Genomic DNA, 16,963 nt, shown 5'->3' on the forward strand with positions numbered 1-16,963 from the left:
ATGGATGTGAATGTATGAATGTGGATGTGAATGTATGGATGTGGATGTATGAATGTGGATGTAAAAATGGATGTATAGATGTAAATGTGGATGTGAATGTATGGATGTGGATGTGAAAATGGATGTATGGATGTAAATGTGGATGTGGATGTATGAATGTAGATATGGATGTGAATGTATGGATATGGATGTAGATGTATGAATGTGGATGTGAAAATGGATGTATAGATGTAGATATGGATGTGAATGTATGGATATGGATGTAGATGTATGAATGTGGATGTGAAAATGGATGTATGGATGTAGATATGGATGTGAATGTATGGATATGGATGTGGATGTATGAATGTGGATGTGAAAATGGAAGTATGGATGTAGATATGGATGTGAATGTATGGATATGGATGTGGATGTGAAAATGGATGTATGGATGTAGATATGGATGTGAATGTATGGATATGGATGTGGATGTATGAATGTGGATGTGAAAATGGATGTATGGATGTAGATATGGATGTGAATGTATGGATATGGATGTGGATGTATGAATGTGGATGTGAAAATGGATGTATAGATGTATGGATGTAAATGTGGATGTGAATGTATGGATGTGGATGTGGATGTATGAATGTGGATGTGAAAATGGATGTATGGATGTAAATGTGGATTTGGATGTATGGATGTAGATATGGATGTGAATGTATGGATATGGATGTAAATGTGGATTTGGATGTATGGATGTAGATATGGATGTGAATGTATGGACATGGATGTGGATGTATGAATGTGGATGTGAAAATGGATGTATGGGTGTAGATGTGAATGTGGATGTACGAATGTGGATGTGTATGTGGAATAATGAATGCGAATATTTATGTGAATGGATATGACGTCGATATGAGCGAATGGATGAGATGAGATGTCATGTGAATCTGAATGTGAATGAATGATATAAGATGTGAATAAATGAGATGTAATGAGAAATGGATATGATGAGACGTAATGTAATTTAAGAAAGTTAGGAATGGATGTTATGTGAAGTGAATGAATCTGATGTGATGGGTTGGAAAATGATGTATCTGGTTTTAAGAATGGATACGCATATGATTGGATTTGGGTTAAGTAATATGGATTGATGTGGAACAATGTGGAAAGACGAGATTTCAATATAGAAACTGTATTTGTGACCTATTTGTAAATGACTGTTTTATGTCAAGAATGTTGGGGAAACATTTTGACAGTCTTGTGATTAAGGTCGTGGAGACCTATCTGATAAAGTTGCAACTGCTGACGGAGAGTCAATGGAGGACGTCTCGCGTAGCAAGGTCGGCCGAGGTCTTGACCAGCCTCGGTTCGATTTAAATGGTGAGCTTCTGGTACAGTGGATAAGGGACCAAGGAAGCGGCCTATGAGTGAAGCGCTAGGTGACCTGCGAAGGATCCTAGCCATAAGTACACCGATGAAGGAATGATTGGAAATATGGATTCAACCAGAGATTTTGAGGATTGTGATCAGTGACATAATGGTTTCATTAAAGGATTGTTTTAAAGTTAGCTGATGCTGAGAAAAAGGCAATTTCATATTGGGTGTGTAAGTGGTGTGACTAGTTTTATGTTTGCATGAACTTCCGGCTAGGGGGCCTGGGAACTCTTTTCCCTGGTACCCGGGACAAAACCTAACCAAATTCCTAATTGGATCCCATCACTACAGTGGTTGGGCAGTTGGCTAACCCATGGGACTGGATGGGGTTAGGCTGGACTGATGGATCCGTAAATCGAGACTCAATTTCTGTTTAGTTCGATAGATGAAGTAAATCCCGGACAAAAATTGTTCTATGGAAAAGAATCAACGGCTGTGCCTCTCAATGAGGAAAAAAGCGTTGATCTCTATGATCCAAGTACAGTCTTTTTCCCTGATCTGACTATGGGACTTACGGGTTCGGTCAGATGAGCTCAGTTAGTGAAGGCTTTTGACTACGTTAGGGAAAAGTTATCCTGGTGGAATCGCCTGTGCTTTCCGGGCAAAGGAAGTTTTTCCGGGTTCGGTTTTGGAAAAATCGATGGATTAGTCTCTTGTCCGGGTATCCGTGGTGGGCGAGGCCCCAAGTGTGGGACCCTACCCCGCGTAAGAAGTGCTACTTCCGCTGCTAGCACCCCTGAAACTGTTGCGCGGTGGGGACAGGGATCTTACATCAGGATTCCTTCGGCTTTAGCTTCTGCCACCACTTGTTTGAAGGTCGAGGCTTCTAGGTTGTATGAGGCTACTGCAGTCTGGAGTTTTTCCCTCATTCCTCTCACAAACCACTGCCTCAATGTGGCTAGGGCGAGATGGTTGGGCCGGTCCAGACGCATGAGAATCGCTCTAAATTAGACCGCATAGTCTTTTGTCAGCCTCTTTTTCTGTGTCATCCTTTGTAGCTTTTCTAGTACCTGTGTTATGGTCTTGTCTTTCCTAAATCTTTTTAGGAAAGCCTTCTTTAGCTCTTCAAATGTCTGGAAGTGTTCCAGAAGACTGTACTGGGCATACTAGTTGGTGGTTTTGCCACCTAATGTTGTGGCGAAATATTCTGTCTTTTGCCCCAATGGAGCTCTGTTTGCCTGGAACGTGGTTTCAAACAAGAAAATATGTGAATATCTGGATCCTCCTCACTCTTGACTTTGAATTTTGTGTATTTGAGAGACATCATGCCCCCACCTACTAGTTCTTCCCCTTCTTGAGCTTTTAGCCTCCTGTCTAGATAATATTCTTCCTACCTTAATGGTTCTGGAATCGGTCTTTCTTGCTACTGTGTATTCCTGTCCGGTTCCTGATGATTTTCTTCCTAATTTCTCTGCTGTTCTGGAATCATTCTTTCCAGGTGCTGTGGAATTCCGTTCGCCAATATTCTTGGTCTCAGCATAGAGGACGATGCGATGGTGCTTCTTGTTCTATGGCTGCAGCTTGTCTACGACGGTACTACATTTCCCTGTTTGAGCTTCCTTTGTTCTCCATTCTTTTTCCATTATGCTCTTATGCCTCTCTGGTTAGCATTCCTGACCCTAGTTAGTGTGTGCCTTCTTTCTGGGCTTCTTTTGGCCAGTTTACCCTGTTGCTTGCCCATGCAGGACTTCACCTATACTAGCATCTATCCCTCTATTCCGTACATGGCGTGCCGCTTCCCCACCAGCAAGATCGCCAAAAGTGTTGGTTTCCAATCAAGACCTAGCACTTGCGTGGTTCTAGACCACCTAGTTAGATCTAGAGGAGACACGACTAATATTACTATGCCCAACAAGATAAGCCAACGCTACCGCATTGCGCCACCCATTTGCCTAGGTTAAGGGAGTTAGTTGAAATAGGGCCGCAATTAGTTCGTGCATCTAGAGAGATTCTAACCCTGTTATTACTGGAATGGAGTCACTTCTGGGCAGGATGGATTGTGAACACAGACACAAGTTAAAAGACATGTTCAAAACAAAGAGAGCAATGACACAACTTGAGAATCAAACAGGTTTGCACAAAATTGCAAATAAAGACGACGCCAACAATCACTATATTACTGAGTAAGGCTTAGCCTGTATATTGCCACACATCCTCTCTCTCTACTCTCCTTTTCTTTTACATTCATCGGGGTACTACCTGTTGGCAAGAACAGTTACAAGGTTGTTTTACAAGAAAAGATCCAAAGCTGTTGCCCAATGGATATGCTTGGCATGGGGCAGTAGTCCGCTGTTGAAGTGGCCGCCAAAACAACAGGTGGAAAGGACGGTGTACGGTGAAAGTATGCCCTCGTTCTATGGGCCTATAGAAAGAGTGGTGCCTGCAAGAAGGCCAAAGGTTTCACCTTAAGGTCCATTATGAAAATGCGAACAAGCATGTTATTTCTCCAATTGAATTGAGATAAAACCATAAGTCTCAACAAGATTGTTATGAGATCTAAGTACTTGTGGTTCTCTAGATTGTTGTGTAGAATCCATGAATATCGTAGTTGCTCTTAATTTCCTTGTTTGCAAATCGGCTCGTATCTGTCCTTGGTTTACTTGTATGGAATTGTAAACTCAAAACAAGATTAATCCACCAAACTTAAGCAAAGATAGTGAATCTATTTATGTGCTCGAACTTGCAACATTGACCATAAGGTATGTCACTAAATGACTCTAGTACGCGGTGGGTGAAAAAAAAGGATAGAATGCTTACCAATACTTACCCACCCACACTAGTCTTGACGCTCATACTATTTTGGAGAAGTAGCTTGTAACTCAAAAGTTAAGAATCAATTCATAGTCAAGCACAAACAAATGAGTATGCATGTTTCAAGATATTAAAATGATCTCCAAGAAGCCGAAAAGATACAAATGCAAGATAAGGTTAGAATCTGTATCTCAACCTTACCACTCCCAATGGATGTCAAGATGCCATAAGTTGGTACTTTGCATCAAGTAAGAAATGAAAATGCAACTAGGTGGTTTAGAATTTGTATCTCAACCTTACCACTCCCAACTTATGTCAAGATGCCATAAGTTGGTACTTTGCATCAAGTAAGAAAAGAAAATGCAACTAGGTGGTTTTGGGTATCACCACACTAGTAAAGAATAAGTGATGGAAGGATAGATTCTTTTACCTTGCTTACGTAATGCACCACCATAATAGTCGATGACTGTCCTTCACTTGCTTCACAGTTGCAACTATGAGTTAGCTCCAAAAGCTAAGAAGTTACCAGCCCATCAATGCAAACATACATGAAAATTTTAAAGAGGCAAACAATCAAGCTCTAGCTATGATAGGATTAACACATAACAAGTCCAAATGCAAACACCTATTCACCACAAAGTAGACAAAGACCTTCAAAGCTTCTTACAACAAAGAGATTTTCCTTCTCTGTACACTCTGTTATAGAGTAACAAAGTCAAATATATGAAATAAGAGCTAATACAAGGTAGATTATAATGCTTAACTTGCTTAATCCTCATAAGTGAGGCTCAAAATAGGATTTTTCTATAGTCCATATCTGGTTAATATGAAGTTATAAGCTTGTAGAGATCAATATCACGATTTCAATAGTGGTTGCAGATTTCAAATATAAGTTTGGGAACCCGAGTTATGAGCAAAACAAGTTTCATTATAAACTAATCAAACAGTGATAATTTTGATTAATGATTAATTTAATGTGATAATGCAACCCTAATACTACTACTAATGTAACTATCACTCAACTAAACACCACCCAAATCCTTAGGTGAACCCAACCTTATTCTTTGTTTTCTTCTTCCTCACTTTATTATATCTCCATGTAGTAAGCCCAAAAAGAGCAGAGAGATACAAGGAGAATACAACAGATATACTACCACATGGGCTAAGGAGGTCACTCTAATCCCTCACAGTGGTGCTAAAGTTAAGAAAAACTCAAAGGAATAAGGAATAAGCTATCAACTAGAACCATGAGATTAATGTTAAGGGTAAGCATTTCAAAGTTGCTAATTCCCAAAACCAATGTTTGTTGATAATAGCCTTGATATGAATGTGTGACTGGCCAAAGGGATCAAAGGGGCATTCTAAGATAGCACAAGAAATGTTTATCAAGAACTAATGCCTATACTAAGTATCCTTAGTGCTTACAAGGTTTTAAATTATTTTTTTTGTCACTAGTAGTTTGTTAAGATCATTTTCACCAACCAAATAGAACCGTTTGGCCCCACTTTTGTATGGTGAGAAAGTTTAAAAAACAATGGTTTCATAAAGTGAGCATGACAAAAGGAGAGGTTTGCTTTTTTAAACACACTGAGTTAGAAATATATTGGTAAACAAATTTTTATAAGGCCTTTAAGGATCACATGCTATAAAAGTATTTGTTATAAAGAAAGCATGCCACAATCACCCAACTTTTTGACAATATGAGGAACAAGAACAAGAGATCCATCTACATTCTTTGTAAATTTCCTTGCTCTCATCCTCCCTTATGTTTTTCCCCCAACTCTACAACTTTTGGTAGAACAAAAAAGGAAAAAAACATGAATGTGATGTATTTTCAAGCTTTAGTTCCCACCATTGAAACACGGGTCACAAACCTAGACACACAAGATTTGAGATGTGAGCTCATTAAAAATTTTTAAAAAAACAAGCCCTAGTTTAACCACTCACTTGAATCCTTGCTTATTGTTGCTATAGGCATCCATTGTGAAAAGCAACAAGAAATTATTGTCTAAAATACATCAAGAAAAAATAGAAATTTAAGAAACATATTAGGGGACAAATTTTCAATGATTCTTAAATAGTACTAGATATATGACATCAATTTACCTTTACTATAAAAGAACATGAGGCAAGATGAAAAGAAAATGATAGAATATCATATGCTACTAGCTTTTGTACACGTGAATGCTCTATCTTAAATTATGAGTCCACTTTGTCACTTTTGAGGTAGGGTCTATCACTATCCAAACTATCCAATATTTTCTACCACAACAAGTTTCTACTCTCATTATCCATATACTAAAATTTATAACTTTGAGGATATGATCTTGTAATGTTATATATATTTAGTGTGCGTGTGCGTGTGCATACACACAGGCTCATACATGTGTGTGTGTGTGTGTTGTATATATTTAGTGTGTGTGTGCATACACACAGGCTCTTACATGTGTGTGTGTGTGTGTGTGTGTTTTCGTGTGTGCGCGTGCGTGCATGTGTGTGTGTGTGCACGCATGTGTGTGTATGTGCGTGTGTGTGTGTGTGTGTATGTGCATGTGTGCACACATGCATACACATGCTTGCATGCATGCGTGTGTGCAACACACATTTTTTTCTTTTCCACTATCTAAAAATAGAGTAAGGCCAAACATGCATAGTTTGTTTGGTGGACCTCTTTAACTTAAAAAATAAGATAGATGAGGTACTTTAGTGACATTTCAAGTCCTATGTAAGACAAAAAAATGTCCATAGATAAAGGCCAAACATGCATAGTTTGTTTGGTGGACCTCAAGTTTGACTTAAAAATAAGATAGATGAGCTTTGAAACTAATTACTTAAACAATTTGAAACACTATATTTAAGCCTTTTATGGCTACAATTATTTAAACACTATATTTAAGCCTTTTATGGCTACAATTATTTAAACTCCACGCTTTACCCACTATGACATGTAAAGCCCTTTTCTCCATGTATAATTTCTTGTTGATCAACCTTGGCAAGTTAATCTACGATTTAGACTTTAAGATTATTCAAGTAGATTCTACCCCTCATTTACTATAGCAACTGATTATTTTAACTTATAGGTAAGAGTAGTTCAAACTATTTCCTTAGGTGTGTCCTTGTTATAATATATATATATATATATGTATATCGATCACATCAAGTTTTAAAACAAACATTGAGAACAATGGGACTATTTTTTAGTATTACTCTAGCCATTTGTATTCCATACAACTTGAATGCAATTCCTCTCTTTGATTTTAATACGAACTAAGACTCTTGAAAGATGAACAATGATTGAAAAAACTTCCTTATTTATGATGGGTAACCTACATCTGGTTTATTGAAGGAACTCTTAGAGCTAAAATAAAGATGATATTTTGAACTTGTTAACCTAAGCAATGCTTGATTGAGTGACTGAGAGTTAACAAGGCCAAGGGTCAACATAATGAAAGTTCCATGAATGTAAGGAGGACCAAGAAGTTTAGAAGTCAAAACTTTATAGCAATGACATTAAACTCACATGCGGCATCTAACTCAAGTGCTCAATATGGATGCTCAAGGATCAAGTGTAAGGCCAAGGTGGCCTCTAACTCATGGATAAGTGCTCAAGATGGATGCTCAAGGATCAAGTGTAGGGCCAAGGGGTGTAGAAGTCAAAGAAATGAAATTAAGCTCATGTTGGTCAACCCCTGTAATTCATGGAAGAGTGCTCAAGATGGATCTAAATGGTGAAAAGATCCAACAACAAGGTTAAATATGTTGATTAGATATTCTACACCAACCAAAGATGGGCCTGTTTGCTAGTAATTAGGCACTAAACACAGTAATTGTTTGCTAGTAATTAGGCACTAAACACAGTAATTGATCCAATGTAATGTTGAGCTTCTTGCAAGTCCTCCCATAGGTCATATTCAAATGATACTTTAGCTGTTTGTCCCTTGATTCAAAATTTTTGAGGTAACTCTCTTGGCCAAGCACTGCTTTTGGATGCCAAAATATCTACCTCTGTTGGCTAAGCACTACTCTTGGATGCCAATATCCTTAAGTAATATAACTTTTTGGTTTCCTCCTTCCTTCTGAATTTCTATCATGTTCTTTTCTTCTTCCTTCTGAACTTCAACAATATGCTTTGTTGTGTCAAACATATCTTTTACCACTTTGCTTGCTCTATAGCTTGATTTTGGTGCTTTCGATACTTTTTGGCCCTGCACTACACATATGCTTCTTGATTCTGATGCTTCTGGCACTTTCTAGCTTTGGACTACACCTCTATTGCTTGATCCTGATGAATTCGATACTTTTTAGCTTTGCACTGCACCTTGCATCCTTTTTGGTTCTTTTAAATAAATTCCCTTATGTGATCGAATGGCCTTCATACTATTTGCTAGCACCCTCCTTGTCAGGGGAGCTATGTGAGCTTTTCAGGCCACGCTCTGTGCTTTCTACACCATGTTGGTTGCTTGGGTTCCGGACAAGTCACTGCTCCTCCCAATTATTTTGGTTCTCCAAATTAGCTACTAGGCCTTATGTCCTTATGATTGCTTGCCATGATAACCTGCTTAGGCTCAATTTCCTCTAGATATGGTTGAATCTGCGCACGAGGTTAATTGCTGGAGATTGGGCCGAAGTGGACCCCTCCACTTGTGTTTTCTAGAGTTCCTACTGATGACACTATAACATCAGACACTCTATCTTACGATGATCGATTGCTTTGCAACAATAATAACACTAGAAATGGCCATTTAAAATATTTGCTACCATAAATTTTTGTTCTGAAATAGCTTGTCACTTTTTATAGGGCCCTAAAAATTAGTAATTGGGCTAAAATAGTGTGCACATGTGCATGCACTCATGCACACACATGCTCTCTCTCTCTCTCTCTCTCTCTCTCTCTCTCTCTCTCTCACACACACACACACACACACACATGCATGTATAATATCTCGTGATTATACAAACTTGCGTAAGATGCAATTTAACACTCTAAAGGTAAGCTGAATGCATAAGAAATGAGTAAACAATACACACACAGTATGGATATAAATAGTTTAGCTAAACATAATAGAGAAAACATCTCTTGTGTATCCCAGTATTATCATACATTTTACTGTAGGCAAGACATATAGTTGTGAAAATCACTTAATCTAGAGAAATACCATATATGCATATCATAATCTCCCGTGATTATACAAACTCGTAAGATGCAATTTAACACTCTAAATGTAAGTTAAATGCATAAGAAATGAGTAAATAATACACACACACTATGGACATAAATAGTTTAGCTAGATGTAATAGAGAAAACATCTTATGTACATATAGTTGTGAAAATCACTCGATGTAGAGAAATCCATTGACTTACAACTTACGTATTATTATCAAGTCTAAAATCCATGGCTAGAAATCACACATATAAAAATATGTAAGTGGTAGAAAAGAGTGAAAAAAGTATTACCCCTAATGTGCACATATATATGATGTCATTTTCTTGTGTGTTATTTTGCCATTTTAAAGACATATTCTTTATCTAACCCACTCTTTGCTAAATTTTATTATTTCCTCTACAAGGGATATTCTCATTTTCTATATATAGATTAGGGGGAGAGACATTCTATAAGGAATTTCATTTAATCAAACCTCATGATGGTGAATCTAAGAAATTTCATCAAGAAGACAACAAGAAGTTTCATTCAACATGACTAGACAAGAGACCACAAAGATGGAATAAATGTCAAATGGATGACCATAAGTAGGAAAATAGAGTTGGTGAGAAAGGTTTGTGAATAGGGATGGTCCTTTCAATATTCACTAATCCTAAGATGGAATAAATGTCAAATGGAATAGAATTGGTGAAAAAGGTTTCTGAATAGGGATGGTCCTTTCAATATTCACTAATCCTAAGTGAAAAAGAAGAGACCTAAAGACTTGATTTATATAGTTGGAAAAAACATTACATGCAATGGTGAAGAACTTCAATTTTCTATATCTGCTTTATGGGAGTTGCAAAATAGAATTTTATAAGCTTATTAGTTTACATTTTCATCTCTCTCTCTCTCTCTCTCTCTCTCTCTCTCTCTCTCTCTCTCGTCCCTTGTTTGCCACTGTTCACTAATTTGGAGGCTTAGAGGCACTTTTCAAATCCCTTGCCAAGAAATTATCATGGACCACATGCTTTATCCCCCTCCCCCCAACACGCACACACACCCACACCCCTTCCAAAATCTAAAACATCACATGAGCATATCTTGAAGGTTGAATAGATAATGGTATAAAATTATTAGGCAAATAGTAATGTTTGATGGTCTTGGCCTCCAAAATTGATAAAATGTATTGTAGATTCATGCTTTAAGATGTGACATTCACACACAAAAAATTTTAAAATTGTATAAAGATTATGCTATCCCTTTTTCTCTTTGCTTAACTTTGATCTTTCTATAGAGTCTCATATAGCTAGTGGATGCCATGTGTAAGCGCCATTTGGGCCATCCACAAGTCAAACTTTGAAATCAATGGAGAATGACGTACACATCCTTTAAATCACAAATGCACTTTAAATAAGATTTTTGTTACTATTCCCAAAAGAAGTTTTGTAAGTATAACAAAATAGATCTTATAATTAATGCATCTAAGAATGAGAGTGAAAAAATACTCACCACAACACAAATTGTACCATGGGTGATGGTACAACACAAGAATGAGAGTGGAAAAATACTCCCACCATAACACAAACTGTACCATGGGTAATGGATCTTGAATTAATTGAGTTTGGTTCAATTCTATCCTTTAAATTTATTTATTTTTTTGAAAAAGAATAATAAAAAATATTATGACTTAAGGAAATCTATAACACACACCCATTAGCAAGTTATAGGCCCCACTCCCTCAAACACATAATTATGATTTCTAAAACACTACAACACAACCATTATTAGACAGAAAGTATAATGGGTCATCGAGAATACAAGTTAAATGTTCTTGATAACACTTACACACACAAAGAAATCTTATGCAAGTAAACCAAAATGTAAAATAAATTCTCATAATGAAAAAGAAGATCCTCAGGCAAAGTGATTGAGAAAAAACTAGTGAAAGAATCTGCATAGTCTATCAAACTTCAATAGTACGCTTAATGATGGTATTAGTAGAGAGAGAGAGAGAGAGAGAGAGAGAGAGAGAGAGAGAGAGAGAGAGAGAGAGAGAGAGAGAGAGAGAGAGAGAGAGAGAGAGAGAGAGAGAGAGAGAGAGAGAGAGAGAGGAGGAGGAGGAGGAGGAGGAGGAGGAGGAGGAGGAGAAGGGCCTTTTCATTCCGAGACAAAGGGCTCCACTTTTGGAAATTATTGGCCTAGAGTTGGAGTCACATGTTTAAGTAGCACATTGGCTATCAATATGGCAATAATTAATTCATTCAAAAAGTTACAAGGTTTTGTTAAGCTATTTCAAACATTTTCTAGGTATTTTCTATATCTTACATGTGGTTTGCCCCATTTTCTCAGGCTAATGGTTGTTTTTACACAATTTCAAACATAATGTTAAAATGGTTGTAAGGAGATGCCACTAGGCAGTCAAACATGGGCATGTTCACATGCATCCTAGGGTTTCCAACCAAGCAACGAGTCAAAGAAAGACTCTAATATGGATAATCATTAGGAAAAAATTGGACTCAAAAAGGCCCTCTAAGAAGAAGAGCCATGTCATCACTTTTTTAAGAATTAGTGGAAGAATTTGCATAGTGTATCAAACTCCAATAATACACTTAATAATGGTATTAGGGGAGAGAGAGAGAGAGAGAGAGAGAGAGAGAGAGAGAGAGAGAGAGAGAGAGAGAGAAGCAAAAGAAAAAAACCAAATAGATTATAATTTGTTGTGTATGTGTGTAAACAAGCCCCATGTAGCCAAAGTTTTGGCTGTACAAGAGCAGCCCACCATATGGCCAAAAAGAGAAGCATTGCACCACATTTCTAAGTAAGCACAAAGAGCAATAAAGGGGCTATCAAGAGAGAAGAGGAGGAATTATTTTAACATCATAGCCAAGCTAGTAGACCATCTAGACACATTTTGATAGCTCTGCCACAGTGTATGCTGCATCCTTGATCAAATTCTCTAAGGCAGCTTGGCATAAGATTGACAAGAGTCTCAGAGAGTTCTTGTGGACCTTTGCTGATAGGAAGCTGTGGAATTTTGTATCTTGGGAACAAGTATGTACTAGCAGGGAGAATGGTGGGGCTGGGGCATCCCTAATCTGGTAGACAAGGCCAAGCAACTGTTGAACAAATGGATAGGCAAGCTAGAATCTAACTAACCCTGGGCATGCATACCAGATGGAAACTTGCTACTGCTAAGGTGGAAAACCAGCCCTGGCCATAAACCCATTGGATGGACAAACTCATGTACCCTGGCTCTATTCAAATACAAGGTTCTAGATACCTTTAGCTGTTGGTAAGTAATTGGAAAGAAGTGCTAGTCCAAGTAGAGTGGGTAGGGGGAGGCAGGGCTGATTGATCTCTGGAACAGAATGTTTGGCTAAGGAAAGCAGCCATGAAAGATGGCTCTCCAGCACTATGGCTCAACAAAAGAATGGCCAAGAAATTAGAAGCCAAGGGTATAGTCAACTTTAAGGATATATGGAATAGGGATACCAGTCTCCCATGACTAGTGGAGTTCTCTCACAAGCAAGGAGCAGAGACATATGGTACATGTGATCAGCAACATCAAAGAAAACTGGCCCTCCACAGCCTTTTGCTCCTCTGAACAGAAATTGAAGGAATGGGTGGTGAATGGAGTAAGGTTAGACAAAAGGATAAAGAGGAGGAAACACATCACCAAATGGTTGGATGCACTAGTTAAAAAGTAGGAAAAGCTGGGCTATAAACTAACACCTCAATTCTGCAGGAAAAGGTCTAAGGCTGTATGGAAATCTACTGGTTCTGGGAGTCTTGACTTGCTGCTGTGGAGAGTCCTCCATAATAAGCTCCTTTTGTTAGGCAGCTCACCTGTAAGTGGCACGATGGCAATCCATGGTGCCCACTCTGCAAATGCCAAACAAAGACACTGAGACATGCATTGTGGGAATGCAAGGAGGTCTATCCCATGTGGGCTATGGCTAAGACCCTCTTGTCTGAATGTGGGGTTGTGGAGCCATCTTTAAGCTGTGGCATGCAATGAGAGGAGTTCGTTTGAGTGCCATCTGGGAACATAGGAATTCCAAGGCTCATTATGCTCATTACGCACATGTCAAATCACTCAATAGCTCAAGAGTTTCTGTTAGGGATCTCCTAGTTCAAACTTGCAAACTAGCCATGGATAATGGAAGTGAAAAGAGATCTGGGACAGCTAAGCTTCTATACAAGAAGCTAAAGAGAATTAAGGTGTAACCTACCCGTAATATAAACAATCTCTTGCATTAAAAAAAAAAACTCCAAACGTCTCACAAACCCGAAGCGCGCGTGACACGCACACACAAAACAAACAAACAACCAACGTGCAGGCTTTACTACGATTTGTAAAGAATCAGGATTCAGCTCCTCGTTTTCTGCATTTTCTATGCTAGTTGAGTTTTCGGGGACATAGAAAGCTACCCTACCGTAGGCTCTTGTGTCGATTTGATGATTCTCCCACACTCTCTTTCTTTCTTCGTCTTCGTCTATGTCCTTCCAAGCCCTTCACCTTCACGTCTGCACGCTGCCTAACCCCCTCCTGTGCCATAACAGCTCTCCACAGAACCCAACAGCTCTTCTCTGGTGCCTTCTTGCTTTCTGTAGCCCCCAATTTCTTTTCTTCCACCCCCACCATCTTCCTTTTTCAGCTGTTCCTGTGGAAAATCCCTCCACCCTGCCTTTCATCTCTCCGGTTTCTACCTCTGTTCCCCCCTCCCCCCGGCCATGGCTTCCCCTCCCCTCGATTCCGACAGTGCCGACGTTCTCAGAAAGCGTAGCCGGGGTTCTCACCTTCACAACAACGGCGATACAACGGAGTGCTTCCTCTCCGACAGCTATACCGCTGGCAATAAACGCCAGTGCCAGGTCGACCAACAGCAGAACTATCAAGCCTCATCTTGTTCATCTTCTTCTTGTTGTTTCCAGTCCAGCTGCGTCTCTGCTTCTGCTTCTCCGTCGACGAAAGAAGGCGACGGAATCCTTGGCGAAGAAACTTCGGAAGCCGTGGAATGGGGTTTCACCGTCTCTGCAGACTCCACCACCGGAAGTAGTCTTCTTTCCGCCTCCATCGGAGTCGATGAGGTCGACTGCTCTCACACGTCCAGGCCAGAGGAGACTCTGCAGCAGCTGAGGTGCGCGATTTCGCAAGAACCAGAGAGATGCTGCGAAGGAGAAGAGAATCAGGTGGACATCAACTGCTTCCTCCTAGCGGGCTCGGAGGATATTGACGATGCCGGAGGTCTTGGATTCGATCCGGAGACTGTGTTCCACAGCGATGGAACAGCAGGACTTCCGGCAGACAGCTACGACGACGCCGCCTTCTCCGGATGCTCTGCAGAGAACGGGAACTGGTTCTTGAACGATCTGGAAAGCGAGGGCAATGCCTTCTTGAATGAAGTTTTGGACCAGGAGTGGATGGCAGCAGCGGTTGCGAACCTTGACAGAATCAACGACACATTGGACGCCGACTCTTGTGTGCTCCATTTGCTAGAGTCTGGTGCGGGCATTTAGATGGAAGATTGAGAAAGATCTTTGCTTTTTTTTTTGGTTGCTCCGCCGGAATCCGGCATAATTGTGTATAGGAACTTTTTGCTGCCGTAATGCGGAACGGCAATCAACGCGAAGTCCGGCAAGGATTGTTCTGGCAGGTTTCTCGGAATGTTAAGCGGTTCTTAAGATTGTAGATCGTTCTGGTTTTGTTACAGCTCTCTCCGCCTTCCCCTACGACAAAAGTCTGCCGTTTCTATGCTCAAAACATTGTTTTCCGTTCCCGTCGTTTCGCACGTTTACAGATGTGATTTGCGTTTCGTGTGTCTGTCAGCGATCTCTTTCAAGAATGGTAGAAGCAAGCTTCAAGGGTAGCAGCTGTGCGCAAGTTGTTTCCTTTACTCGCAGTCTGTTGTCTTCGTTACGAAGCAGATAGAGAGTGTATTGCAATCATTGTACATGAGGATATGTTGGAGTGTGAAGATTGGATAGCAGAGAAGCCTGTTGTATATCTGAGGTGTAAGGGTCTTCGATTGTCTTTCGTTTGCTTTGTGCGCGCGGGTGAGAGAGGGGAGGGATAGAGGAGTGTATGCCTGTCTGTGTGTGGTCCGTGATTGATTTGGTCTGGCAAAGGTTTCGAGATTGCCTGTGAAGCAATAATGGAAGTGCAAAAGAGGGATACCGTGAGTCGTGATTCAATACAATGCTGCAATGAATGATATGCGGGGTGGGAGGTGCTATCAAACCCCCTTTTTCTCAGCAATTATGGATCTGTTCATGGGCTTCCGTTTTTTTATTTTTTTTCTCTTCTTTTGCTGCTTGGGTTTTTTGCTGGAATGCGTACGTGGCATTGAATGGCACATGGCCTTAGGTTGGGACGTGAAAGTGTACGGTGCAAGCTTTATGTCTTCCAAGTTGTGCAATTAAGTAAATTAATAATAACCACGTACGGTGAAATGTTTCTTAATTCTTAATCGGAAGTACACGATTTTATGAATAATAATTTATATAATTCGCGCCCCGCGTCTTAAAAAAAGAAAAACCCACCACCCTTCAACATACATCCAAAGCTTGACATAAAACCTACATTTACATTTAAGGCCACCCCAAGTGAGTAATGGGTTCAAGGTGCCGTGTAGGCCTTTAATCTTATAGTTTACAAGTTTCAGGCTTTATGTAAAAAGGGACTTACAATGTGGAAAATGGTAACTTATTAGATTAATTGTGATGGTTTGTTGAGTAACCTTAGATAATTAAGTTTGGAAAAATCATGTAGTTGAAAGGTTGCAACCCTTGCATGTGAGTCTCTTTGTATTCTCATTGTAAGCAACAAGCATATGATTAGGGAGTCTTTTTGTCTCTCTCTCACTTCCTCATTGCTTGGGATGGGTCTTTGTTGATTGCAAGCCTTGCCATTGGGTTGGTTTTGCTAAGAAGGCTTATATTAAGGCTTTCATGCCCTAATTATATCTTTATGCAACTTTGTTAAGAGCGCCAATGATTGGGCATTGTCTCTTGCCTCTCTCGCCAACCGTCATGCCTCTCTCTCTCTCTCATGCCTTCAAATTTATTTCACACATGCATGTAACTTACTATAAGAATCGTGTCTTTGGGAAAAAACTTTCCAAAGTAAATACTGACGTTTTGTTGGAATATGTATGCCAACATGAATAAATCAAAGAACACAAGGAGCAAGCAGCTTCATACTAATAACGGTGTGAACTATAGGTCCAGACGATGATGGAGTAGATGGAATAGCAAATGGACTTTAAGATGTGGATAAGCTTGATTTTTTCCAACTCCAAGCCTCTAGGTGCTATGTTGGTTGCAACCCCCCTTTCCATTCAAATGCCATCCTTAAGGCATGTCTCTTTTGTGTATTTGTTGGCGGTGGAACATAAGTGTTGAGATTCAAGCTCGATGTCAGCTTGTGCCAGTTGCACTATGTGCTGGCATGTTAGGTAGTAACATGTGTGAGACATAAATGACCGGGTCCAACTGGTCATAGTGTGTGGACATTAGGTAGGGTTAGCTGTGTGTGGACATAACAGATGTAGTGTGTTGTAGATTATGGATTATGGCTTTATGCATTGTGTGAGAAGGGACATGGCTTCCCTCTATGGTTAGGGTTTGCTTAATACATTAGGGTTTTC

General features: G+C 39.7%; 1 protein-coding gene across 1 annotated transcript; it reads left to right on the forward strand.

Moving 5' to 3' along the window:
• Nucleotides 1–13,669: 13,669 nt before the first annotated feature.
• LOC147642074 (uncharacterized) lies at nt 13,670–15,069 on the forward strand. The gene has a single exon (XM_086825336.1). It carries the CDS (start codon nt 14,049–14,051, stop codon nt 14,832–14,834), a length of 786 nt encoding a protein of 261 aa, XP_086681462.1. The 5' UTR covers nt 13,670–14,048; the 3' UTR covers nt 14,835–15,069.
• The last annotated feature ends 1,894 nt before the right edge of the window (nt 15,070–16,963 follow it).

This window comes from Cibotium barometz, chromosome 1, assembly GCF_041138505.1.
Source record: "Cibotium barometz isolate CiBa-2024 chromosome 1, ASM4113850v1, whole genome shotgun sequence".
NCBI lineage: Eukaryota > Viridiplantae > Streptophyta > Polypodiopsida > Cyatheales > Cibotiaceae > Cibotium > Cibotium barometz.

Coding starts and splice junctions, on each gene's coding strand:
- LOC147642074 (XM_086825336.1), top strand. CDS start 14,049: ATGGCTTCCCCTCCCCTCGATTCCGACAGTGCCGACGTTCTCAGAAAG.